A 25,509-nucleotide genomic window follows, 5' to 3' on the forward strand; every position below is an offset into this window, starting at 1 on the left:
GAGATTTCATATGCAATAAGCTCTCGCATAAGTAACTGGATACAGCTACTTATTTCCATGCTAATAGCAATCCTTAAATATTGCATATTCTAGAAGGTAACAGATTATTTGATTTTCCTTGAAACTTCTCATCTGACTTTGTGAAACTACGTTTGTACATATCTGATACCACTGGGCTGTATTATGTTTGTTGTTTATAACTCACTTCTCACAGTTGTAATCTGGGAATAAAATATGGACGGCACATGGCAATTATTCCACACCACAGCCAAATTTGAGCTGGGACGAGCTGCGCTACAAATGTTTGGCATAGTTTCTTGCAGTATCTCATTATTGTAAAAAAAAACCGTCTGTTTCTTCCAGCGTAACGCGAGAGACGATGAAAGAGCGAGCACTTATTGACAGCGGGGTTCTCTCCAACACCAAGGTCTCACGCCTGCCGCCGTCTTGTCTTTCTGGCTGCACTTGCTCCCTGAATTGGAAACCCAAAGGACGCCCGGCCTAGTTAGTCCTGAATTATAGATGAAAGGTTCGCCCTCACCATAGACAAGTTGCTGGCTTTATGTAAGACAAGGGCAAGGATTCGGGCTGCTGGTTCACCTCAGGACCTCATTAAAATCAAACACCAGGCACTTCTTACAGACCAGTGAACCTGAATTCATAAGGAGTATATAGACAGAGAGAGAGAGCACTTAATACTCATGCAGTGTGTTTTAGTATATCACATTTCTTTATTAAAGTTTTTATGTCATTTTGTTTGTAATGCTGTTCAGCAAACATAAAGGGTTGGTTGCACTCTTCACCACAACAATTGTTCACCATTGTAATAGATCTTCCCTTATATTACGGCACATTTTTGTCTCCTCTCGAAGCCTTCAGATGCTACGTGTGCAATGAGTGTTGGTTGTCCTGGGCTATTTTCTTGCCTGGTATCAGTAGCTATACCACTGCATGGAACCAGAATGCTTAATGACTATGGATGGGAGCTTAAATATAAAAACTATTTTGGTACAAAACCTCACTTGGGTCTTGAGGACCTGACATCACCTGACATGACATCACCAACCCTAGGAACTGGAATAAACTCCAGCCTTGGTCCCGTTTTTCATATACCTGGTTGCAAATAGTAATTTATTATATATTTTGTTACATGAGTATCATTTTAACTTAGATTTCATTTGAAAATTTTCGGTTGTGTGTGATGAGAAGATGTGGGAGAAGCACATTCAGCAAAAGTGTTTGAGCAACAGTGAAATGCTGTGAAAGACATGTTTATTGAAAGCTTTTCAGTTTATTCAAAGGTAGATTAGGAAATACTGTGCTATTATTATTTACAATGCTGGTTGGATTGAAACCTTTTTCATCTGCCAAATGGCACAATTAGAAAACCACAACAGAAAACCTTTTAAAATTTCACATTTTTAGATTTCACAAACAGTTGAAAAAACTGTATGCATTTCTTTCAGTAACTGAATATTTTAACATCTAGCACATAGTTAAAAATATACATTCATGAACACAGACAAGCTCTTTATTGGACTCATTTTGCCACAAGGTACAGTAGTCTTGTCGTTTTCGTTCATGTGCCCTGATCGCAGTGCCCTCAGGACATGCTGCGAGTTGCTTGGCAGTGGTGATGCAAACCTGTCTCATGCAGCTTCAGTCAGTCTTCAAGTCCTGGCCAAATTAAATCCTTGGGAGTCATCTACTGCCCCTTCTGACCATAATGGAACTCAACAGACCATTTGGTGCTGTGCTCCAATACGTTACATTTTATCAGAGATTTTTATCCAAAGTGACTTACAGTAGTGGGAAAGGTTACAGTTTACTGCATACTCCTTGGGATTTGAACCCACAACCTTTGTGTTGTAAGCATAATGTGCTACTTGTTGAGCTACAGGGGAAACTGTCATTTCCCATCTGCCAGGGGGAAGCCCTGATGCTGGCAGCTCTGATGCACCATCTGTGGGCCCTGTTTCCTGACAGTACACTGTGGAGGGAAGATCTCACAACCAAAACACTCAATTCCAGAGGCCTGACTGACTGTTATAACACCATTGGCTTTAGCTCTGTTATAAAACATAACTTTTCAGTGTTGCTCTTTAAAATAAAAGCTGTTTATATACAATAACTGAAAATGTCTGTCATTCTGCTCTTTCACTTTCTGAAAGAGTGGAAAATGAATATACTCTCACATTTTTATAGTCAACAATATACTTGTGAAATTCACATGCAATTCACATATGTGTCTCACAAAAACAGCAAGCGATTTTTACTGGTTTTTTTTTTTTTTTACAATTCGGAAAAATACTTCAGCAGGTTCCAAAGTGATTCATATGCCAAGAAAGAACCGAATCTATCCTGTGCACACTATGGATGTAATCGAAACAAAGCATTTTGACAAAGGTGTGGGAATCTCACTAACGAATGAACTGTCGAATACTTAATGCCCAGCCTGAATTGTGAAGCAGTTAACATCCCTAATTTAAGAAGCCAGTTAAATAGAAAGTAAATTAGGTTGTAACGAAAAGGAAAAAAGTGTAATGCAGTCTTGTGGATCTCTGCTCATACGTATCCTTTGGCTCGAAAGCACATTCAGAATAAGCTAAATGCATACCCGCGTCAGGAGTAATACTAGTGATGGGCCGATCCACATTTTTTCAGTTCCTATCCAATTCCAATACACAACTGCCGTTACCGATACAGATTCCGACACAAGATCTTATTTTAATATTAATATAATAAACATATTAGATATTTACACTTTATATATTATTTTTAAACTAAATTATAGATTTAAAAATGTATGCCAAAAAATCTTTAGTCTACTAGAAACATACATAACATACTGTTCCTCCTCGTTCAGTTGGAATTAATATCATCCAAGCGAGGACACGCAATTGCATGGCGAATGCGTTCGCCTTGCTTAGTGGGATTTCCACTAAACGCTACTCCCATCTCTCAAAACTTCGTTTTTACAAAGATTGCAAACCAGTAGTTGTTAAAAACGTAAATTACTTCCCACACCGTTACGGTCTCGTCTGCTGTTTTCACGCTTCTGCTGCAAATGATATGCGCATGACGTCACAGTAGGCGGAAGTCACTGCGCTTACACCCACTGAGTAGCAAACAGGGTGGCAGCGTTAGAGTTTAGCTTGAATGCCGCAAAAACACATCAAAAATGTTAAAGAGCTGTCGTGTGATTGATTCTAGAAATAGGTTTAACACGAAATAGATTCTTTTTAGTGACTGCTAAAAACTAAATAAGTATCGGACGTGGATCGGCCACGTACGGCTGACACCCGATCCGTCTAATAGGTTTGGATCAGCATCTCTAAATAATAGATTCACACTGCTGTTCATCAGCGCAGAAATGTGGCAATCAAAACGCTCATGGGATTTATACTTAGACAAAAATGTTCTGAGGGCAGAAAGAACATTGATTGATTCAAAGAGATAACCAATCAAATTGTAGAGCAGGTGGGTCCAAGCAAATAAAGGAGGCGGGACTAGAACACCTGATTAGTTTGTCCCACTTCCTGTACAATTTGATTGGTTATCTCTCTGAACCAAGCATTGTTCCTTCTGCCCTCAGAACATTTTTTGTCCAAGTAAAACTCCCATGAGCAATCAAAACACTCATGCCAATCATATAGACATGCATTTGACACAGTTAAAATCTCCTGTGCGAACATTTATATTATAAACATACCACAGTTTCAAATTCAGGTGCAGTTCAAGTCCAGGTAGCTAGCAAGTCAAAATCACATAGGTGGACGCAGTTCAAATCTAACATGCTCCCATTGTCCAAGTATGTGGGTACAATTACAATACTATACATAATCACTGTCTAGATACAAGGGTGATGTTGAAACCACACAGATGAGTAACCCCTGTAAAGAGGCATAAAACCAATTTAAAATCCAGTTTCTCAGTCCAGTCAGCATCTGCAGAGTACAAATGAGGAGCAAATGAGATCTCCAGATGGCCCTGTAAGGCCCTACAATTCATAATTATAGTCCCTGCCTTCCTATCACGCCTCCATTCCAAGTCTGCTCGTTCCCCAATAGGTTAGCTGGACTCAGGAGATCTTTGTGCCTGTTGATTGGTGGAGCACAGCTCCTCCCACTTCATTCGATTTGCATTGATCCCATCCACCATTGGCTGCAGCTTCCTGTTCAGACTCGCCAAAGCCTGAAAAGGAGCAGTGAGGTACGCCGCATTTAATCAGCTAGTGATATAATTTAGTTATGATACAGAGTAACGTGTGGCGGGCCGCTTTAGAGCATGTACCAGCTGCGAAGTGCCCTGCAGCTGCCAGTGCTCATGTCCAGCTATGTGGATGGTTTCCTTACCTCGTAAAGAGGCTTGCAGATCCCATCAATCCATTCCATCTGCAGGGCGGGTAGCTCATCTTTCCGATTGCGGTCAAAGATCGCCTGCGTTAAAACAAAAAAGCCCTGATATGAAGAGTCAATGTCTCTTTCCCAGGACTCTTATTGTCAGATCTTTTTTTAAATCTCAGCTCTCTACATTATGGCTGTATACAGGAGTCTACCTAAAAATTACATATGATTTTTGCATATTAAAAGGCCCCTGCAAAGTGTTGGGTCCCCTGAATCTGCCAGGGTATCTATGCCCCTCTGATGCCCCTAAAGTCTGGGCGTATATATGTGCGAATAACCTGAGGTGCCCCATGCCACACTTACAGATGGTGTCAGCTTCAGCTCAGACCTCTCCCTGTCTCCTTGTTCAAAGAATTCACTGGTGACCAGCTCCGCAACCTGGAAAACACCACTTGAGTAATTACCCATTTATATTGTGCAAGACTACACCCAGTGAGGAGCAGAGGGGTGACGTCTAACCTGTCTGGAGATCTCCCAAGGTCGTGTGACAGCTCCCAGGTCACATGCTGTCATCAGCATCGACCTGTTTTGGCCAGTTGTATCCATTACCACAGAGAGCAAAACATCTTTATAGTCAACAACAGAAGCCAATAACCAAGAGAACTTAATTTTGTACCAACAACTTGAACCCCAAAACATAAAAAGTGAATCTTCACCTGAACATCTCTCTGTGTTCCTCATTGGTCAAGCTGAATTGCCCAGATTGGACACAGTCAAAGAACTTGTTCCTTCTCCTTTAAGTGTGTCCGACCACAGGGAGGATGAGGGACCGGATCAGTGTGTGAAGAACAAATCGGGGGATGCAGTACATCTGTTCTTTCGTTCAGTTTCGTTTAGTTTAGCATGCACATTAAAGAACTAAGAGAAGAAATTTTGTTGCAACTAAACATCCCAGTGTTCCCTAAACAACTACAGCAGCACTAACTCGCTTTATCTGGGAACATAAACAAAAGTAATAGCAAAGAACTGCAGGAAACCCATGGGAAAGAAAACAGATGAAAAACAAGGATTAAAAATTGACCACCATTGATCGTTCTTCCTTTGTCTGTACTCACTGGAAATACAAAGTCAGGTCCGTTGCCAAAATGGCCTGCTTCAGAAGTTGCATCATGTTGCTGTATTCATTGGAGCTGAGGCTGGCAAAAATGTTGTGACCCTAATAATATAAAAAACACTTCTTTACTAATCCAATTTACTGCATTTACATCACATTACTGCATTACATTTAACGTCAGATTTAGTCCGTTATATCGAATTGGGGCATCTATCTCACCAGTAGAGGGTAAATGATAAGTTTTTAATGATAAGGAAAGTTAGATGCAGCGACGGGGATATAAGCTTTGCCAGATGCTTGGTAGTCTCTGGATGTTTGGTTTGTGACTGATGACAGTTGGTTGTGTGCACAGGCGAATCTGGTCAGCACGGTCACCTCGCTTTGAAGGATCATGACGGCGTGATTGAAGTGGTGATGCTCCAGGGTAGCAGACGTACCATAGAGCTGCGCCAAAGCTGAGCCAGACCTACAGGAGGCAAGGGAAAGGTGCGGGACTTTGGCTCATGGGAGTTTTACTTACAGAAAACATTCTGAGGGCAGAAGGAAAAATGATTGGTTCAGAGAGATAACCAGTCAGATTTTAGCCCAGGTGGGTCCAAGCAACTAGAGGAGGCAGGACCAAGACATCTGATTGGTTGGTTCCACCTCCTCTAGTTGCTTGGACCCACCTCCTATACAATCTGATTGGTTATCTCTCAGAACCAACAATTTTTCCTTCTGCCCTCAGAACATTTTTCTGTAAGTAAAACTCCCATGAGAGACAGAGAGAATGGTGTTGAGAAACTGGTGTCGGTGACTGAAGGTGCAATGAGGTCAACTAACTTGGCCTGGAAGGCATTGTTGGTGCCTCTGTGGTCCAAGTCATGGCACAAGCAACCAACCATCAGCGCAAGTATTTCGGTGTCTGACAAGACGTCCTGGAACCCAGCTGTCTGCAAAAAGCCGACACTATCCATTAATGGGTCTCTCTGGCAGTGTTTCCCAATGCAGTCCTTGCGGACCCACAGTCAGTCTGCATTTTTTGCTTCCTCTCAGCTTAATGTGGACTGTCTGGCAGGGGGGGAGCAAAAAATGTGGATCACAGAGGACCGGGTTGGCACACACTACAGGATCCTGACTGGCAGAGCAACCCGTCCCAAGAGAAACCCAATGGGATCTTAAGTATCGGCACAACGATATTCAGCTGATGAAGTGGTTTGCTGAGAATCAAACTCACCGTGATCATGATGAACATGCACTGGGAGACGTTAAAAGCATGCCGCCAGTTATGGTAGGCGACCGTGCGGTAATTCTTCCTCACGGTAAGCAGCCAGCGGCAGAGGACCTGGGTGGGAGCGCAGGGTAAACAACATCTCACTTACTAAAAAGCCCTACTCCATCTATACTCCACTTACTGGAAAGCCCTACTCCATCTATACTCCACTTACTGGAAAGCCCCACTCCATCTATACTCCACTTACTGGAAAGCCTTACTACATCTACACCTCACTTACTACAAAGCCCTACTCCATCTATACTCCACTTACTGAAAAGCCCTACTCCATCTACACCCCACTTACTGAAAAGCCCTACTCCATCTATACTTCACTTACTGGAAAGCCCCACTCCATCTACACCCCACTTACTGGAAGGCTTTACTACATCTACACCTCACTTATTGAAAAGCCCTACTCCATCTATACCCAACATCTACCTGTATTCATATATCACAATGATGCAAAGAAATATTCATAATTTTCAATTTATGGCTATTAATTTGTGTGTTTGTTTTTGTTTGTTTATTTATTTTATTATATTTATTATGAAAAATTGCGTATATATCTCAAATTAGCAGCTCACGCACCTCATAGTCAATTTTAAACTTTTGACCGACTCCCAGCTCCAGAAACATCCGTAGAGAAGCAGTGATCATGCCGTCATTGTCCAGAGAAAAGTCATTGAAGTGGAACTCATCTATACCCAGCTCGCTGCTCAAGGGGATCTTTGCTGCCTGGAAAAGGGCCGCACATATGAGCCACAAGGACAAACAGGATTTTCTAAGATATTATTGGTTGCCGCAACAGTCCCTGAGCAAAACAGATAATATACATTTATACAGCAAGAATCTCAGCACTGTGGCCCATGCTGAAGGCAGAATGGGCAGGATTTGCAAGTTGTACTTTTTAAGATTAACACCCAAACTCTTTCTCCATTATTATACAGTATATGCTTATTTAGACCGTGTCTATAATTAAGTTGCAACTGAGAAAAAAAAGCTGAAATAAAAAAATGGAGCATTAAAATCACCCAGTTGTCTGAAATGGAGGGAAACTGCTGAGATACTGAACTTGTGTGAGACACATAAAAGTTTCATGGTTTTATTAGGGCCTGGTTCTCTGCCGCTCTGATTGGCTGTGTTTTATAATTCATCACATGCCGCATGAGCAGCTAGAGACAGGCTCCCTTTACTTTGATAACCTTTGCACACACACGGCCGTGCTGCCACCCCTCCCACACCACCAGCCTCAGAGTATGTCCAAACTACTCAGCCTTATCCATAACCATCATGTGAAGAGAACAGGACATACCCATGGAAATGCCATTTTATGTTTAAAACAGAGTACAACTTATTTGAGATGTTTTAACTTTTTGTATGTTACCAAATACATCTAAATCTGATACTCTACCTTTCACTTCTTATAATACTCTTACAATTACTCTTTGTGTAAACCATGTGTTTTTTTCACTAACCTTTAGCCGGTCCACCTCTACCTTGGAACACGTGGCATGGTAGGACAGCATCTAGGCCAATAAATTTGGGAACAGTCAAATGTCACATTTTCCCCCAGCATTTAATATGATGTAAGTTTGTCATGCATTCCTGTAATTGCACACAGTATAATGGTTCTTTTGATCTTGTGCTGAAGTATCTGTAAAGCTCATTTAAACTTTCGGCATCAGACGGCTATATACAGGTGTGGACCAGCCTTGGGGAAGTTTGGGGAATTTTCCCAGTGGGCTGGTCTTGTAAGGACCAGTCTTTCCTCCTCAACCTCAGCACCATATAGCCTGTATATCAGCAGTACCTGACCCATGCATGAAACTCGCCATCTTTCCCAGTAATTTGCAGGAGGTGATTAATGAATAATGCTTTATTTCATCATCACTGGTGGCCAACTGGTTTATCTCGATCGGCAAAATTAGTGGCTTGAACTCTTATCTGGGGTGATTCTAGAATTATTTTAGGATGGGAGCATAAGAGCAGCCATAATACATAAAGAGAGGCCACCCTTATCATTATCTATGTGATATCAACAGAAGATACTTACGTCAAGAGCAACAGACTGCTTGGCCCATGTCTTCTTCACCTGGTTGTACATCATGGTGTTGTTGATTCCCAGGCCACAGAAAATCACAAAAGCCTGTGAGAAGATAAGCCAAATGTACTGCCATCCAAATGTGCTGCCATCCAAATGTGCTGCCATCCAAATATACTGCCATCCAAATGTGCTGCCATCCAAAGCAAGTCAGCAACATTTAGAAACAAAAGACTTTCAACTGACTTACCCCAGCAAAACAGCATTAGGATGGAAGAAGCATTGCTCACCTCGAAAAGCCTCTGGTCAGCATCATTGAAGGTCTTCCTGTCGAGACGATTGAGGATCTGAGCGACCCCTTAGAAAGAGAGATACCCCTTTTAGCCCTCGACAAAGAAGGTCTGGATCCAAAAAGATAGAAGTGGAGTTACAACTGACCGATGATCTGGTGGGTGCGGTTCCAAATGGGGACACAGAGAACCGACCGAATGTGGAACCCTGAGGCCTGGTCTGCCTGGAGGAGACAGCAGAGACAGAGTGTTAGAGACTGCATGTTATGTGCCAGTATTTGTCTTCTTTTCTTTCTTTTCGTTCACCTTCCTCTTCTTTCTGTCAGTACCATTTATAGGCGTCCAGGTTGTGGTGCTGACGTAAGCTGCCCGGACCAATCCCAGCATGCTTCCAGTAACGGAATGGACACAGTTATTGCTTATCAGGGGAGTCCAATGAATATCCCTGTAGCGATTGCTGTTTCTATGCCAACGTGCTTGTAGCATCTATTAGCAATCCATGCTTTTATGATTGTTCAGTTACCTTATTTGACCTGATTGATTAACAATCGTGTTGAGTGACTAGTTACTAGGCAGTAGGCAGTATTGAGATTACCGCTCAATTAGTCTCATGCTACGTGTCATTGATCATTTAATCCCTAAGGTTGGGAGGAAGTTGAAATGTGCCTGCATCTATATCTGCCCATAGGATAAATACTTTTGTCTAAACACATCAGGATTAGAAAGGGAATGCCAAGTTTTTGTGCTTGTGATTGCTTATGTATAAGCATATTAACTATATGAATGTATGACCGGTGCACATGCGAGTAGGTAGCCTGTGAATGTGTTCATATGTACCAATATCTGTACGTTCATTTTAGCCATGAGGGCTTCTGAGGAGGACAAGAAGACTTGTACCATCACGTACCTCAGCGTCAAAGCGGGGGTCCTGACACACGTCACTGATGTTGACGGGCAGCCCAGTGGATGCCACCAGCTCAGCGATGCTGTTATTGATCAGCCAGTCAGAGCTGGAGAGCTTCTCCATACTGACTTAGTCAAAGAGACACACAGAAAAGTCAGGGGGCCTTCAGAGGCCTCAAGAACAGGTGGTTCCCGGTGCTGCAAATGTTCTGCATTTGTACTACTGTAGGTCAGTGTTTTTCAATCCGGTCCTCGCGGACTCACACACAGTCCATGTTTTCCAGTAGGGAGCTGGGAGGGAGCAAAAACATGGACTGTCTGTGGGTCCCCAAGGAATGAGTTGGGAAACACTGTTATAGGCTGTTACAGGAACATGCCGTCTACGTCTCACATTCTCCGTCCTTGACATGAATACTGAGGAAAACGATGAGAATCGCACCTGATTTCATGGTCAGAACTGCAGAGTGGAGACATCAGCTCGAACGTTTGGGAGAACTTCACCACCTGCAAGAGAAATGGAGGCACTTGGTAAGGAAGGGGGGTCCATAAAAAGGGATGTAGACTGAGGGTGTAGCCAGTATGGAGAGAGGAGTGGATGTGATTGGGGGAGGAGGGGGTTCTCTCACAGGTGATTGGATGTCCTCCAATAAAAGCACTGAGCAGCGCTCACACTGCAGGAGAGTCAGCGCACGCTGCATGATCTTCCTCACGATCTTCTCCAGGTCGGTCTGCTCCTCAAACAGATCATTGACCACCTCGAGAAGGGCCTGGCAGGGTAACAGCCAGCAGGTCATCAGTCACAGTGCAAAAATCCCCCTCGGCAACTTCCACAGACAAGAGAATCCTGCTCACACAAAAATGTTCTGAGGGCAGAACAAAAAAAACGATTGGTTCAGAGAGATATCCAATCAGATTATAGAGGAGGTGGGTCCAAGCAAATTATCCTTCTGAACTCATCATTTTTCATTCTGCCCTCAGAACATTTTTGTGTAAGTAAAACTCCTATGAGCAAATATCAGAGCCTAAATGACCTCTTATACTAGCAAATTACTTTAAAAGTTACATATTACATGATAGAAACACATTAAGACTGTTTCTGATCTAATTTTTTAGCATTATTTGGTTGTTAATCATTACAAATCAGACAATAGGCATGAGAACTGGAAAGTATCAGCTGATGACACTTTCAAATGTCAACCAGAAACTATGGGATGTCAGCTTGCACTTAAGTAAACCATCCATCTTGAATAAGACAAATATGAGCCATACAACTTGGATGTTTAACTGGAGGAGGTTTAACTGAAGGAGGTTTAGCTAGAGGAGGTTTAACTGGAGGAGGTTTAGCTGGAGGAGGTTTAGCTAGAGGAGGTTTAACTGGAGGAGGTTTAACTGAAGGAGGTTTAGCTAGAGGAGGTTTAACTGGAGGAGGTTTAGCTGGAGGAGGTTTAGCTAGAGGAGGTTTAACTGGAGGAGGTTTAGCTGGAGAAGGTTTAACTGGAGGAGGTTTAGCTGGAGGAGGTTTAGCTGGAGGAAGTTTAACTGGAGGAGGTTTAGCTGGAGGAGGTTTAACTGGAGGAGGTTTAGCTGGAGAAGGTTTAACTGGAGGAGGTTTAGCTGGAGAAGGTTTAACTGGAGGAGGTTTAGCTGGAGGAGGTTTAGCTAGAGGAGGTTTAACTGGAGGAGGTTTAACTGAAGGAGGTTTAGCTAGAGGAGGTTTAACTGGAGGAGGTTTAGCTGGAGGAGGTTTAGCTAGAGGAGGTTTAACTGGAGGAGGTTTAGCTGGGGAAGGTTTAACTGGAGGAGGTTTAGCTGGAGGAAGTTTAACTGGAGGAGGTTTAGCTGGAGGAGGTTTAACTGGAGGAGGTTTAGCTGGAGAAGAGTTCTCAGGTTCCTTCTCACCCGGCTCCTCTCATACTCCTTGCGGGACTCGGAGAACAGCTTGGCATTGGAGATTGAGATTCCACAGAAGGGCAAATACATCTGCAGCACCTGAGAAGGAGACAGGAAACAGAGCAGCCTCTGTGCCATTTGATCTGCAAAAGTCAGAAATGGAGGATGACCTGAATGGCCTGACAACAACCAATAAAATGAGAAATCGGATAATAAACAGAGCAGTCAGCTGTATAACCAGTGACTGTGAGTGTAATGATAATAATACAGTCTCTAGCTGTTTTCTGCTGTCTCAGGACACTGCCAGCTCCAGTAAAAAATCACTGAAATTACCAAGGGCCAGAATCCCTGCAACCATGGCACAGTCGTGGAATGATTGGCTACAACCTGAGGGGGAACATTATTAATCTCAGGGTGCTCTGTGCCCTTAGGCACCTGTGTAAAGCCGGATTCTCACTGTTGTCCCATAACCATTAATGATGGTCCAAAGCTTGGGTGAGTAATCATGAAATTAAATATTGATCGTGTAATAAATAAGTTGCAAAGAGGCAAATTAATTGGACTGCCTTTAATTGCAAGGGTCTGAGTGGCAAATAATCAGAATAGCTGTTAATTTCCTATGTGTCAGGAGACACATTTCAGGGCTGTACTTCTCCCTTAAGGCCTAGCAAACCAGAGACCACCAAATCTGGTATTTACATGGAATGCAGCCCAGATCCGAATTTGTCAGGCTTAGTGTTTACGTCATGTGACATTACTAGGCTGCACATCCATGTATAATACAAGTGTAAGAGATACATTTATATATTTATATCCTATCCTATTATATATTTATTTCCTTTCTAAAAGTAAAGTCCAAGGTACTGTGATAACTGTAGTAACCTCTGATCCAACTGATACATAATGATCAAATGGAGAGGTAAAGATCGCAGTACCATCTTAATATTAACAGTAAATATTATTCTACTTCTTAACATGATTCTGCCCCCTTGTGGACAGTTTTGGGAAAGCATGAATCCGTAATTACGCAAGATTCACAGACACTTGTACACAGTTATCACGTGCAGTAAGATTTATACATATAGTCATTAAGTATAACTTATACAGTTCAAGCCTAGAATGAGAGCAAGATATCAGCATATGAACCTTTATAATAATCAAAATCACAAATCATTATGATATAAATAAAATTGTAATTAGATGAAAGTAAACAGCAGGTACAATCCCATAAAAAGTATGACATTCCTGGGTAAATTCTGTAGTAGTCCAGCCCATTTCCGTAGAAACCTGAACTGGGTAAGGACAGGACTGAACCTAATCCAGTACTTGGCATCTCTGTAGTGAGAGTGCTGGACCTGATGAGAGAAACAGCAGCTCTGCGGAGTACTATGAAATCCAGCTGAATTAAAGGAGACCCAAATGTAGATACATCCTTTTCTGTGATCATCACCGCTCTTTATTTATATTCCATGATAGAGTATGCAGTGTGTGGGCAGAATGCATGTGTATCGTATTAGACCAGTCAGTATGGTTAAAGAAGGTTTTTACTGCAGGTCACCTCAGGGTCCCTGTTCTCCTGTGAAGGAAAGGCCGCTGCTCTCACCTTCTCGTCGTCGTCCGTGAAGGCAGTGCCCTCTGGGCTCTTGTTGATGGCCTGCACCACTCCGATGACGTCTCCATCGCTGTTGCAGATTGTCATGCACAGGATGGACCGAGTCTTATAACCCGTCAGCTTGTCAATCTCGTCACTGAAACGATGGTCCTGAAAAACAGACACAGTCATTCACCCCCTTACACACGCTGCAAGAGAAAAACAATCACAGCTGATCTGTAATTTGCGCATCAATGACACTCTTTGGACACAGGTTAAGATGCACCAGAATTGCAAATACAATAGAAAATTACAAAACACTTTTATATTTGGAAAATTGTGGAAAATTGTTTTAAAGTAGTAGTAGTTCAATAGATTTTATCACTAAATTGTAATATTTAGAAAATAAATATTTTTCAGCTATTAGTTAAGTTCTCCCCAAACAAGCTTGATGGGCCGAATGGCCTCCTCTCGTTTGTAAATTTCTTATGTTCTTATATTGTATGTTATAGTAATACAAGTCTTTTAAACAATACTGAGAAGAGTATACTTACTCATTTGTTTAAAAGACTTCTAATAATCAGACAATATATTTATTTTCTAAATATTACAATTAAGTGATCAAATCTATTGAACTACTGCTACTTTAAAACAATTTTCCACGTATCAACTAATATAATCCACTAACTTACAGTGTGTAAAAGGCACTGTAGCTATGAATACAAATCACTTAAACATCTGAAAGGATTATATAGTTCCATTGAAAGTGGCTCATTACCTGTTTACACTCTTGACACATACGATATATAAACTATTGAAACTATGTGGCAGAATCAGTGTTAGTGATGACGCTGTATTATCTCTATTATTATTGCCTTTTATTAATATTAATATAGAAACATAATGACCGTCTACAAAAAAAAGAACATCCAAAAATGAGTGACCAGTCATTTGCCTGGTATCATATATATTGCACATTACGAATACTGCTTATAAAAAACTGAACAAAGAAAATGTTCAGGATTGTCTGATTCAGGAGGACCGTCTTACCTCATAGGCGTTGGGGATATTGACTGTCTCCCCGTGTTCGGCCACGTAGCCGATGATGCCTTTGCCCCAGGGGACCTGCACCTCGCTGGAGTTTAAGGTGCTGGAAGAGGGCCGGACCGTGGCTCCGGCGTGTACGTCAAAGAACTTGGACACCAGTGTCTTCTTGTGCGGGGGTCCCTCCACGAGGAAGAGCGAGCACCTGTCGGCTTCCACTAATATGCACACATTTATCAGGATCTTATAACAAAGGCTCGTCATATCCAAGTCATTGGAGATATCTTTTACTAGTTCCAGGAAAAACTCCCTCTCGTTGTTCTCTTTAAGTCTGTATTTGTAGTCTATGGCGCTGGAGGCGTACTGAGGTATACTGACCCGGGACTCGAGCAGGGCGCTCAGGATGTGGGCTGTGGTCGGCGGGAGCGAACTGGCTTTGCGGAGCAGCGCGCGGCGCCGCACGCTGGACTGCGACTCATGAGCGCTCACGTGCTCGTCGTAAGTCCGGTGCGCGGTCATGGCTTTGGACCGGGCGAAGTTCCGTCTCAGCTCCATGTGAGAGCAGCGCCGCTGGAGTCCATCCGTGCTCGTCTGCCACAGCGGCTCCCTGGCCGATCTGCGCTTGTCCTCGACCAGCGACACTTTGGACGGGTGATGCTCCTTCAACCACCTGCTCACCATCTCGCATTTTCCCTTCCTGATTAAATACTCCTCGAAGAGCTCCGGGTGGCGGTCCAAAAACGCCTCCACCTCGGAGAAGTCAAGCGCAGTCATCGCAGCAAAGCAGAAAATAAGGAATTAAAATGAAAAATAACTTGAGTTGAGCTAGACTACTTGTCAGTTTCTACTGTCCTGCCCGCCGGCATCCCCTTCGACTCTGAAGTGCGGCAAATCAGGTCGCTTCATTAGCAAATACATGTATATTGAGCGCAGGTCTCTGCTCCTACACTGTCTTGCTCGGGGCTGAAACATTTCGTTCCGAACGACGGTAAATAAATAAATAAATTAAATAAATAAATAAACGCGCATCTGTAGAGTCTGCGGTGAGTTAATGACCCTCCGCCAGCAAGGCAGTTTATTTAGGCAGCCTGTCACGTGGGATCCAGAGGGAAATCATGAGTTTTGGTTATCAGCCAAACCAGTGCATTTACTACGATCTGTTACTGCGACAGGGACGTCGGTACCGTACTGTCCTCCGTATCTTTGCGCACCGGTCACTTGTGCAAAGTTCGTGTACACAGCACTGTACGCATATATTTATATGCATTTATTGTGACTAAGACAATATTGGTATAAAAGTCTCTGTTTAAACCATACGAACTCGATAAGAATCAAAGGCTTTGGACAACAGCCACTGTAAAACTACCGTTTTCGTCACATGGTCAGATCGTGATGTTACGCCATACCTGAATGTATGTGTGTAACCGGAATGGCGAATGTTGCTCTTTACAGAAACCTGTTTGATGTAGTATGTAATCAAAATCATCTCATAGCTGGTGGGAGACCTTCACATCATTTGCACAAAATTCTTTGCACAATATACTTACATTACTTCTGTAGCCAATAACTGCCCTCCGGAAATAGTAATAATGTTCCCACAGGGGCCAGGAACTGAGTTTGTGGAGTGGTTAAACTAAGTAATATTAAATATGCAGTATTAACAAGTAGGCCTAGTATTGCTGCACTTCATAGATATTATTAACCTTCACAATCACAGCTATGTTTTATTAGAGGCATTTTAAACTCCTAATAATGTTTAGTCTGTGTTCTGTTATTACATGAGTGCCTAATGGGCAGACGTTGTTTTGCTGTTAACATTATGATGATTGCCAGCTCCTTATGTTGCGGCTGCGTCCCTTACCGTCTGCCATAATAGCTGATTTTGTCAGAGAGCGGCCCTGCCGTCCTCCTGCTGATTACCAGGCGAGACTCCCCTCTTCCTTCAGACTCTCCGAGATGCACAGGGCCCCCTCAGTACTGTCTAAATTGTAGTTTAAAATATTCAGTTTGTTCTCTGTAATTCTGGACAGGCTCCACTGCTCAGATCTCCCAGGCTCCTGCTCTGTGCATCACCCCGACCGCAGACTGAGGGCATAGTCGGGCGCATGCCTGCGCATGTGAGGTGCTCTTCTGGGCAGAGTGTGGTCTGCTGGATCTGTGGTTCCGGTGTTAGTTCAGATGGTCATGAGCTTCTGGCTGCTAGATACTTTGGTTCACTGTCGACTTCGACATTGCTTGTAGTGACTTGTCGGAAACCCAAAAATCTGGTATGTGCTTCTTCTTTAATGTCTTACTTCATGAAGTGAGTCCCAGCGTGTGTATGTGTATGTGTATGTTTGTGTGTGTGTGTGTGGGGGGGGGGGGGCATCGGGTCGGTATTTCAGTACATAATACAAGAAAGCCTGCTGATCTCCTCTGAGGACCACTCCAATATGCTGTACATTCTGAACTGGCATTTCATTTAACTTAATATGGTTCTCTCCGTCTGCAAGAAGAATTCTGATTTGAGCAAAAATTGCATAAGCAGTGAAACGCCAACATTTTAAATAGAGTGGCTCTCACCATTAGGTAAATGACTGCAAAAAAAAAATATGCTTGATTGATGTGATATAATTTTGTATTGCAATCGTGTATTTACAATTTTACCTAGAGCATGTTCTAAAATCGGAATGCACTAATTTGATTTCCCTTTCAGGCCAATTTATGCTACTGTGATTCAGACTAAGTTTGGTGCCAATGCATAGGTTTGGAGTCTCCTGAAAGTTTGAGTCGTGGATGTGATCAGTGTTCATTTTCACACATATATCTATACTAAATATTGGGGGTGCACGGTATTGACAGTGCAGGGCAAAATGCAGTGTGGAACAGAGACTGGCCAGTAGGCCACAGCCTGTACGAAATCCCAGTGCATTCCAAGATCTTAGAAAACACCTCATGAAAAAATCCACTTAATTAATACTAAACTTATGGGTGGTTCCCATAGTAATATTCTGTAAAATGTAATGTATTCATCCCACACTGGGCACCAATACCAACATTACCTGCATACATACCTTCAAAGCATTCAAGGTAACACTGCTTTAGAAGCTGTTAAAAAGATTTAGCAGTTCGGAGGAACTAATTTCAAAATACTGGACTACCGGAATGTGGAAGTATCATTCAATCAACCATAAATGAAGACTTTTTTATTACATTCTGGCTTAAATTCAAACACATTAACAGAATCACCCAAGGTGACGATTTTGGCATTTGGGGACCATTATTCAATTTTATCTTTTTTTGGTCCAGAAACTTTAATCATCACATTAAGGATAAGGTTAAGATATGTCCAGTAAAATGGTTATAAAATTAATTCATAACCACTTATCCTCAGCAGGGTCACAGAGATTAATCCATCGCATGGGGCACATGTGCTAGCGGCAAGTCAGAGACATCGATTAAAGCCAGCAGTATTGGCACCAACATTAATGATGCATAATGCACTAATGACGTGGCAGCCCTTGATTTGTTGATCCTTTTACTTATATTAGTCAATTAGAATAACGATCGCTTAAATATAAAAATAAATAGAACTGGTGACATGATGTGTCTTCATGATGACCCGATAGATGTCTCTATTAATTTTATTCAGTTTCATAACTGTTGGTACTGAAGTTCTCTGTTCACAGTGCAGCTCTCTAACGGTGCAGTTTAACTCTTGAAACCGAAGTGAGACCACATTGCTTTCATTGCTGATGAAACTAGTTAACATTTTATGGAAGGCAAGGGTGCAACTTTGGATTGAACTTTGGGGGGCGGGGCGGGGTTGAGAACCCCACCCATTCATCATGACAATATGATTATTTGGTGGGGGGGGGGGATTAACAACCCCCCCCCCCCCCCCCCCACCCATGATTTAAGGTCTCTAAAAGCAATTGTCAAGATCCTCTCCCACTAACCAAAAAGGATTATGCCTTGATATATGAAGTGAACGTTCACAAGGACGAGTTTTATGTTTAATTTTTATGTTAAGATTTCGCAGAGTTAAATACTACAATAGCGGGTACCTGGTTCCCGTGGGGGATACGTACATTCCCACGAAGTTTGAGCAAAAAAAGAAAGAAAGAAGTTTTCTGTCATGAATGCTTGATGCCCTTTAATACCTGATAATAATGCGATTACCTTTTCCGTGTAATAGTAATTTCGAAATTACTTTATCGTCTAAACACATACAGTACGATAAAAATAAAACGCATAGGAAACTCAGAGCCGCTAAACCATTATCACATTGCTCCTATAGCCTATACTGTAAACAAGATTTGTATAAACATCATATATGATTGACCATGAAGTAGTAATATTTTATTCTATAACAGTCCCGCATTGCATAATAGCCAGCAGAACAGCAGTAGACGCTCCAGATATGAATGTTCTGTGATTGGATGATATGAGCTGGTCGGTTGCGTGACCATGTGCTTTTGTTTTAACCCGAGAAGGTCAGGGGGAAACGTAATTGTGGTTTGGCGTTTTGGAAATTGACACAGGTATGGCGTCAGATGAGTTCCGCTTGTAAAATAAGCCTAATGGTTTAAGGTTATACGGAGTAGGTTTTTAGAAATGTTACAGTTAACTGTAAGGCACGCTTCTGGTCATTTAATTACAGCGAAGTGCAAGATTTGTAAAGATGTGTGGTGATTTGCTTTGCGTGTTTCAGAATAGCCGCTGAATTGATATGATTGTAATAAAAACGGTTTTGTACAAACATCAGATAAGCTGCATGCTTTCTTAAATACATAATACATAAGACGCCTATCTTAGTTGCCGACGTAGAAGATGCATATCATTAATCCTCGAAAGAAACAGGCCACTGTGAGCGCAGTGACAGCACGTGTAACCGGAGCCGGGCTCTCGCACAGGAGGGTCTCCGGTGTCCCTACCTGCGTGTCAAAAGCGCCGCTTAAGTTTCAGTCTTTGTATGGCTTCGCAGTTTCCTTTGGGATCAGCTAATGAGCTGTACCAGTGACACACGTCAATGCGGAAAACTTAATGACAGAGACTTCGTGCTTGTGCAGAGATTGTACAGAAGCATATCGATTTCTCGCGCTGTTTTAAATTATAAGGTGATTCCATTGTTATAAGTAATTTATATCGGGCCTAATAAATTAAGATTTATGGCATATAACTTGTATACGTCATCTAAATTAGACATAAAAATCTGAGCTTATCCCATTTGATTTTTTTTTACTACAAATGCTCTAACAGGTAAAAATACTTATCAGTTAACGAGATTAAATTAAGTATCGCATTATTATCATTTTTAACTCGGCCATTTAAAAACAAAAAAAACAAAACAATATATAGGCTTAGCTTTGATGTTCTTGGTAGTATTTACAGCTCCAACACGTCCCCATAAAGGTTTCGCTATGTTTCACGTCACACGGAGAGCATAAAATTAAATAATTTATCTTTGATTAGTTTTAATTAGAGATTATCTGGAATTAAAAAATGCACATAATGAACCCAGTACCAGGTATAACAATGACTGAACTTCTGTGCTAAGTACTGCTCATTCTAATCGTTAAATTGTATATGTTCATTTTTTTCAAAACGCAGGACATAAACATGACTGAAAAAACAGTGCTGCAAGCTAGTATACATTTAGGTGATGCTGGTTGTGGTGTGCTGCTTTGGATCGGGTTTCCATGCTGAGAAACACGATACTGGCCAGACTGTGGCTGGAGAAGCTGGCCTGTGGTTTCCCATTGCCCATCCCAATGGCCAGTGCAGGAATTCAAGCCATTGCTGCTGATACCGGCCACAAAGGGGTATCCTCCTTTGCTACGGGAGACTCTGCATACTCACACCAGCCCCAGGGGGACAAACAAGCCTGTCTCAAACACCCCCCAAACCCCACTGTCTACTGGAAAAGAGGCACGCGGGGAAGACTGGCAGTCATCCTTCAGACTGCCAACAATGGATCAAGTCAGACCTTCTCTTCAGTACCATCAGAACGGTGCACATAACCAAAAAGCCCTCCTTCAGCTGAGGTATGATTCCAGAACTTTTGCAATGGCCCATAATTTATTTAAAAAGCAACATAAATCATATATATGTGCATTTTTCATACAGTGTTGAAGACAATTATTTTAGCTGTTGAAGAAAGTGATGGTGGGGATCGAGTACGGTGTGGTCTGAGCTTTGCTCTTCCCCCGAGAAATCGTATTTTGGAGAAGTGTCTACCTATATATACTACTTTTGTATTTGCCCCTAGGGTGAAGACAAGCAGCTGCTTATTTTTTTTTAAATAAAGTTGTCAAACTGATATTAACAATTATTGACATGACATTGTGCCTCGTGTGAGTGCATCATGGTAAAACGCAGTATGTCTATCACTGTGGCAGCAGTCACATCTGCCAGTTACTCCCCATGTTTAATGAGGTTAAGCCGACCCACTTTTAATTTTGATGAAATAGGATCTCGGCTCCGATTGCAAAATAATTGCCTCGGTACCACTTGAATGCGTGATCAGAACAGACACGCTACAACATCGACGTAAAAACATTTTGGTCGGACGAAACACAGCGCCATCCAGCGGTTGTGAATGATTATAGGCTCGTCAACTATGGACGAAACGTCATACCTCGGTATTCAAAAACATAACATTGACCGTATACTGAATTTAAGTGTGAATATGGGTTTCAAGAGAAGCAATTGAAAGTTCAGCTTAAAAACTCGCGTGGTCTTTGTTTATTTACGTCCTTACTACAATTGTAGTAACTGCATCTGTAGAATAACAATATTACTTCGGAACACATGCGACAATAAAACCTGAAAATACAAATTCATTAGTGACAATCATCTCTTTATTCTAAGTCATGAATATTCAGCACTGTTTCCGTGTTTCCTTGTTCATTTTATCGTTGGGTTTCTTTTTATTCTTTTAGAAACCTTCCCAGGGACGTCAACATTCCACAGTATCACGACATGACTTCCACGAAGAAAAGTAACGTTCGCATTAATGACCAACTGTAAGTTGTTTTTCCCTGCCATATGTTTTTACTTTCATTTAATGAAAAATAGATAAAATAGATATTCGAGTGTGCCTCTCTGAATTTGAGCGTTTTGTTATCATTAAGGGTCAAAGCAGCGTTAGCTGCTGGATCGCTGTTGCTTTTGTATACTTGTTTTTTTATGGGAATAGAACAACTGTAGCAAAATATGCGCTGACGCCGCTATACTACTAAACACTAGATGGAGCAGTCTGACCATTTTTATGTCAGAGTGACAAAAGATTCATTCCATTCTAATACTTCAGTACTGGACGTTTTATGTTGGGCGTTTCTTTTTCAGAATCCCAGATCCCACTAAAATTAATATATGGTGAGTATCATCGCTGTGCGACTGTCAGTTTCATTCATTAATTCGGCGAATTGTCTGATCGGCTACGACCCGCGGGCTCAGCTAGGAATGCAGGTGTGATATTTCAAGTTTTCTATACACGACACTGATACTTGGCGCTGGTTGTGCCTCCGCCTAGCATGTGGCAGACCGTTACAAAGCTCATTGGATTGCTTGTTGTTTTCTTTCTTTTTTTATGTGGGCTCTTCCTTGCCTCGCTGGCTTGCCTGCTGTGTCGGTACCCTCAGTTCTCAGGGTTCTGTTTACTTTATACTTCAGAGAGCTGGATGACATATTACTGCATATCTGCCAGATTAATGTGCTTCTTTTGTTCAAATATTTTTTCACCGTCTCTCAGACCCCTGTCACTCTCACTTCTCCCCCTCTGTACCGCTCACAGTGAGAAAGTGATAACTGATACGACCCAGAGGCACCACCCATACCAGTCTCATGTCTCCCAGTTCGCGATGTTCCCCAACTTCTGCTTCCCAGTTGATCCAGACACTGATGTCCAAGCTGCGGCAAGATCCCGTCTTAACCCCCTCGTCCCGGCGAGGATTCCAAAAATGACCGTTCTGAGCAAAACCAAGGGTAAGGAGAAGAGACATTGAATATAATTCAAGATTAAGGCATTTTAGTTGCTCGCATACATTAAAATTGAGTCAGATATCAAGCTGGATGTTTCTGCTGTACTTAGGAGCCCCATACCGCCATGAGGTGCTGGAGGGGCCCTCAGACAACAGGACACACGTGCTCACATGTCCAGAACAACAGGGCTTCCACCATGTGAGAAAATCACATATAATTTATTTCAGCAATGCACCTCTATGCATGTGTCCCTTTATTCAATGGTCATGGTGCCCATGTAGATGATTGATGGTGGCCTGATGATCTTCACCGTTCTATCTGTCTTCAATAATTCCAAGTCGAGGCCAGATGAAGGTCAGAAGTTCTACCCGACAGCCCCAAAGGCAATGTGCCCCAACAAATCTCTGTGCCCTCGGGAATTTACATTATGCGAACAGACTGGCAAACTTCTCCAGAACCTGGAGCGGTCATTTCGGGTAACCTCCTACCAGAGGGACTTCACAGGTATGCAGTTTGAGTAAAAATGCCGATCTCACCCCTATCAGAAAATGATTTATAATTCTGCTCATGCCTGCAGCAGAAAAGGCAGGGTTCCCCCATCCCATGACAGATGACCGGTGCAACCATGTACACAAAATATATGACAGCTGTTACAGATATAACAATGTATCGATGGACACAATCTACAGTCATTCTCCCATGGAAACGCATAAAGCTGCAGCTATCTCACCTTGCTAGCAAACAGCCTTAAGCACCCCTTGCCTTATGTAGATGACAGTTAGCACAATTCTGTGTGGTAAGATAAGAAGCAGGGTCCAGTTCACATGCAGTCCCAGGTACACCGATAGATATGACTCAAGTATAGACTAGCAAGATTACGTAACAGCTCATAATACATTCTACTCATGTTACCTCATGGTTATACCTCTTTGCCCTTTAGAATAAAGATCTACATGTAGGGTGGCCTGATCAATTTCATCGTAGCTGTGCTGAAATTTCATATAAAAACAGGGCTGAGAATCCAAAGGAGGAACATTGAAGGTTGTGCATTTGCATGATGCTGTTCTTAGGATGTGGATCCATGAACCCTCGGAAGCTGGATGACTTCCATGAGAGGACGGTCACTGGTGAGACGACCCCCTACTCGCTGCAGCTGGTAGGTCACATGCAACTCTCTCTGAATTATTACGCAATTGAACGAATGTTTCATATGAAAAAATTAAAATATCCAAGTACCCAGATGCATTTTGCTTAATGCAGTGTAGTTGTCATTAATTTACATTTTTGATTGTTTTATACAGTTAGTTATTAGATTAGATTGGATTAGATTAGATTAATTTTTATTGTCTCAAATGACATACTGTAGTTGCTATCGATGAAAACAAACAATAGATAACATAACACATAATACATAATACATGAACATTTGTCATATACAGTACACACACAGCAAATCCAGATACTCAGATTATCATAGAGCCTTCCACATTCCATCTAAAGAACACACACACACACCAAAATATATAGGTAAAAAAACAGGCAATGAACAAACAAACAAACATATAGAGTAATTGCAGCATGGGGTTAAGAATGTATCCAGTCAAGTTAAAATATACTGTTACCAATAAAAGATGCATTTGTTCGTTATAAATAATATTACGAATGGTTCACGAGGCTTTGGCTGACTTAGGTCTTTAATGGACCTGGGAACAAAGGAATTCTGAGAAGTGGAACTACAATATGGATTTGGTAGTGAATTAACTTCAGATGAAATTATCATTATGAATAACTATAATAGTATAAGTTTGCCTGAGATTTCAGTGCCGCCCATGAGTTCATAGCCTCCCATACAGTGGACATAAGGAGTGGTTGTGTCCTCATAGATGAGAGTGGACCAGACCTTAAACATGGTAGCAACTCATGTATTATGTTGCTTCCGTGGTGATATACAGGTGAACCGAGACTCTACCAGAACAGGTCAAGCAAGAGGAACAGGCAGCACCCAGACCACTGGTTCTGAATCGGAACACGTGAGGAACATACCTCCTGTCTCCAGCCGGATGGAATGCAGGGATTCCCCTTACAGCAAAAAGCAGACCTATGCATTGGACAATCATTCATTTGGCTCGATCCAACCAGCTTCTGCTACTGCAGCTCTGGCGAGGGTTTCCAAGGCAGTGCAGGGGTCCGGGTCTGCAGCAGACCAGGAGACGTGTGGTCAGCCCTGCTCTTCTCCCATTTCCCCCAGTAGGAGGCTAAGGATCAGTCATCCCGGCTCCAAATCAGTACTCCTAGACCTACAGGACTCCTTCAGCAAGACAGAAGCACATCGTCGCTCCCACCAGGTCCTGCACAGTAGTCCCTTAGACCTTCAAGACAATGTGTGGAAGGGGAGACAACATTACTTCTATGGTTTCAACTCATACTACTTCCGCAACTGAACGACAGTATCACACTTATTGATACTGAAATAATAATCTGAAAGCTTGAAACCGTTAATTGGCTTTATCATTCGGTGTTTGTTTCACTGAAGTATTTGTTTACTTATTGTTGAAAAGATCTTCATTAAATAGTAGATTTTAAACTGAAATTCAAATGGTATCCTTTAATTTAATATATTCCCACTTGTTTCTTTTCTTTAATATTGAATGTATTAGTAACAAATTAAAGGTGAATTATATTAATCAAATTATCAAAAATATGATTCCTCTAGTTTCAGCAAGGTGCTCTGATTTGCTTTATTCGGTTCATGATACATATTAGTCTAATACTACCCTGAAAATTAAAATGAATCCTACACACATACAATGGTGAACACATGTCAGGTTACCTTTTCTATTTACCTATTTATTTAGCTTATATTAAACATGCATGCATGCATCTATCCATCCTCTACGGCTTATCTGGATCCAGGTCTGGGGTCAGCAGTCTGAGCAGGGATGCCCACACCTCCTACTCCCTAGCTGCCTCCTTCAGCACCTCCTGGGGGATACTGAGTCAGCCCCGGGGTCTCCTGGTTGGACATGCCCAGCACACCTCCCCAAGGAGGTGTCCAGATGGCATACTAGAT

The 25,509-nt window shown here is 42.1% G+C and overlaps 2 protein-coding genes across 6 annotated transcripts; one reads left to right on the plus strand and one right to left on the minus strand.

The window, feature by feature from the left end:
• Positions 1-1,278: 1,278 nt before the first annotated feature.
• pde11al (phosphodiesterase 11a, like) lies at positions 1,279-16,719 on the minus strand. Of its 3 annotated transcripts, none has more exons than XM_023802513.2 (21): positions 16,336-16,719; positions 14,481-16,107; positions 13,443-13,601; positions 11,849-11,938; positions 10,576-10,716; positions 10,389-10,453; positions 9,954-10,074; positions 9,195-9,270; positions 9,047-9,114; positions 8,769-8,861; positions 8,191-8,241; positions 7,304-7,450; positions 6,677-6,784; positions 6,283-6,392; positions 5,836-5,926; positions 5,462-5,562; positions 5,063-5,140; positions 4,866-4,929; positions 4,710-4,784; positions 4,356-4,439; positions 1,279-4,194 (listed from the first exon to the last, which is right to left on the minus strand). In XM_023802513.2, exons 2-21 carry the CDS (start codon positions 15,246-15,248, stop codon positions 4,072-4,074), a joined length of 2,613 nt encoding a protein of 870 aa, XP_023658281.1. In that variant the 5' UTR covers positions 15,249-16,107; positions 16,336-16,719; the 3' UTR covers positions 1,279-4,071. The 3 variants fall into 3 exon arrangements, with proteins under 3 accessions (XP_023658281.1, XP_023658282.1, XP_023658283.1); XM_023802514.2 differs by lacking the exon at positions 16,336-16,719 and having other exon boundaries at positions 14,481-14,692; positions 14,853-14,963; XM_023802515.2 differs by lacking the exons at positions 11,849-11,938; positions 13,443-13,601; positions 14,481-16,107; positions 16,336-16,719 and having other exon boundaries at positions 9,954-10,078; positions 10,576-10,616.
• A 2,259-nt stretch (positions 16,720-18,978) lies between these two features.
• LOC111839070 (sperm-associated microtubule inner protein 4) lies at positions 18,979-24,980 on the plus strand. 3 transcript variants are annotated; one of them, XM_023802667.2, is made up of 9 exons: positions 18,979-18,997; positions 20,067-20,500; positions 21,398-21,481; positions 21,804-21,833; positions 22,252-22,442; positions 22,549-22,637; positions 22,778-22,943; positions 23,510-23,595; positions 24,392-24,980. In XM_023802667.2, exons 2-9 carry the CDS (start codon positions 20,427-20,429, stop codon positions 24,878-24,880), a joined length of 1,209 nt encoding a protein of 402 aa, XP_023658435.2. In that variant the 5' UTR covers positions 18,979-18,997; positions 20,067-20,426; the 3' UTR covers positions 24,881-24,980. The 3 variants fall into 3 exon arrangements, with proteins under 3 accessions (XP_023658435.2, XP_023658436.2, XP_023658437.2); XM_023802668.2 differs by lacking the exons at positions 18,979-18,997; positions 20,067-20,500 and adding an exon at positions 20,844-21,097 and having other exon boundaries at positions 24,392-24,977; XM_023802669.2 differs by lacking the exons at positions 18,979-18,997; positions 20,067-20,500; positions 21,398-21,481 and having other exon boundaries at positions 21,779-21,833; positions 22,344-22,442.
• Positions 24,981-25,509: the final 529 nt, after the last annotated feature.

This window comes from Paramormyrops kingsleyae, chromosome 9, assembly GCF_048594095.1.
Source record: "Paramormyrops kingsleyae isolate MSU_618 chromosome 9, PKINGS_0.4, whole genome shotgun sequence".
In the NCBI taxonomy this organism is placed as follows: domain Eukaryota; kingdom Metazoa; phylum Chordata; class Actinopteri; order Osteoglossiformes; family Mormyridae; genus Paramormyrops; species Paramormyrops kingsleyae.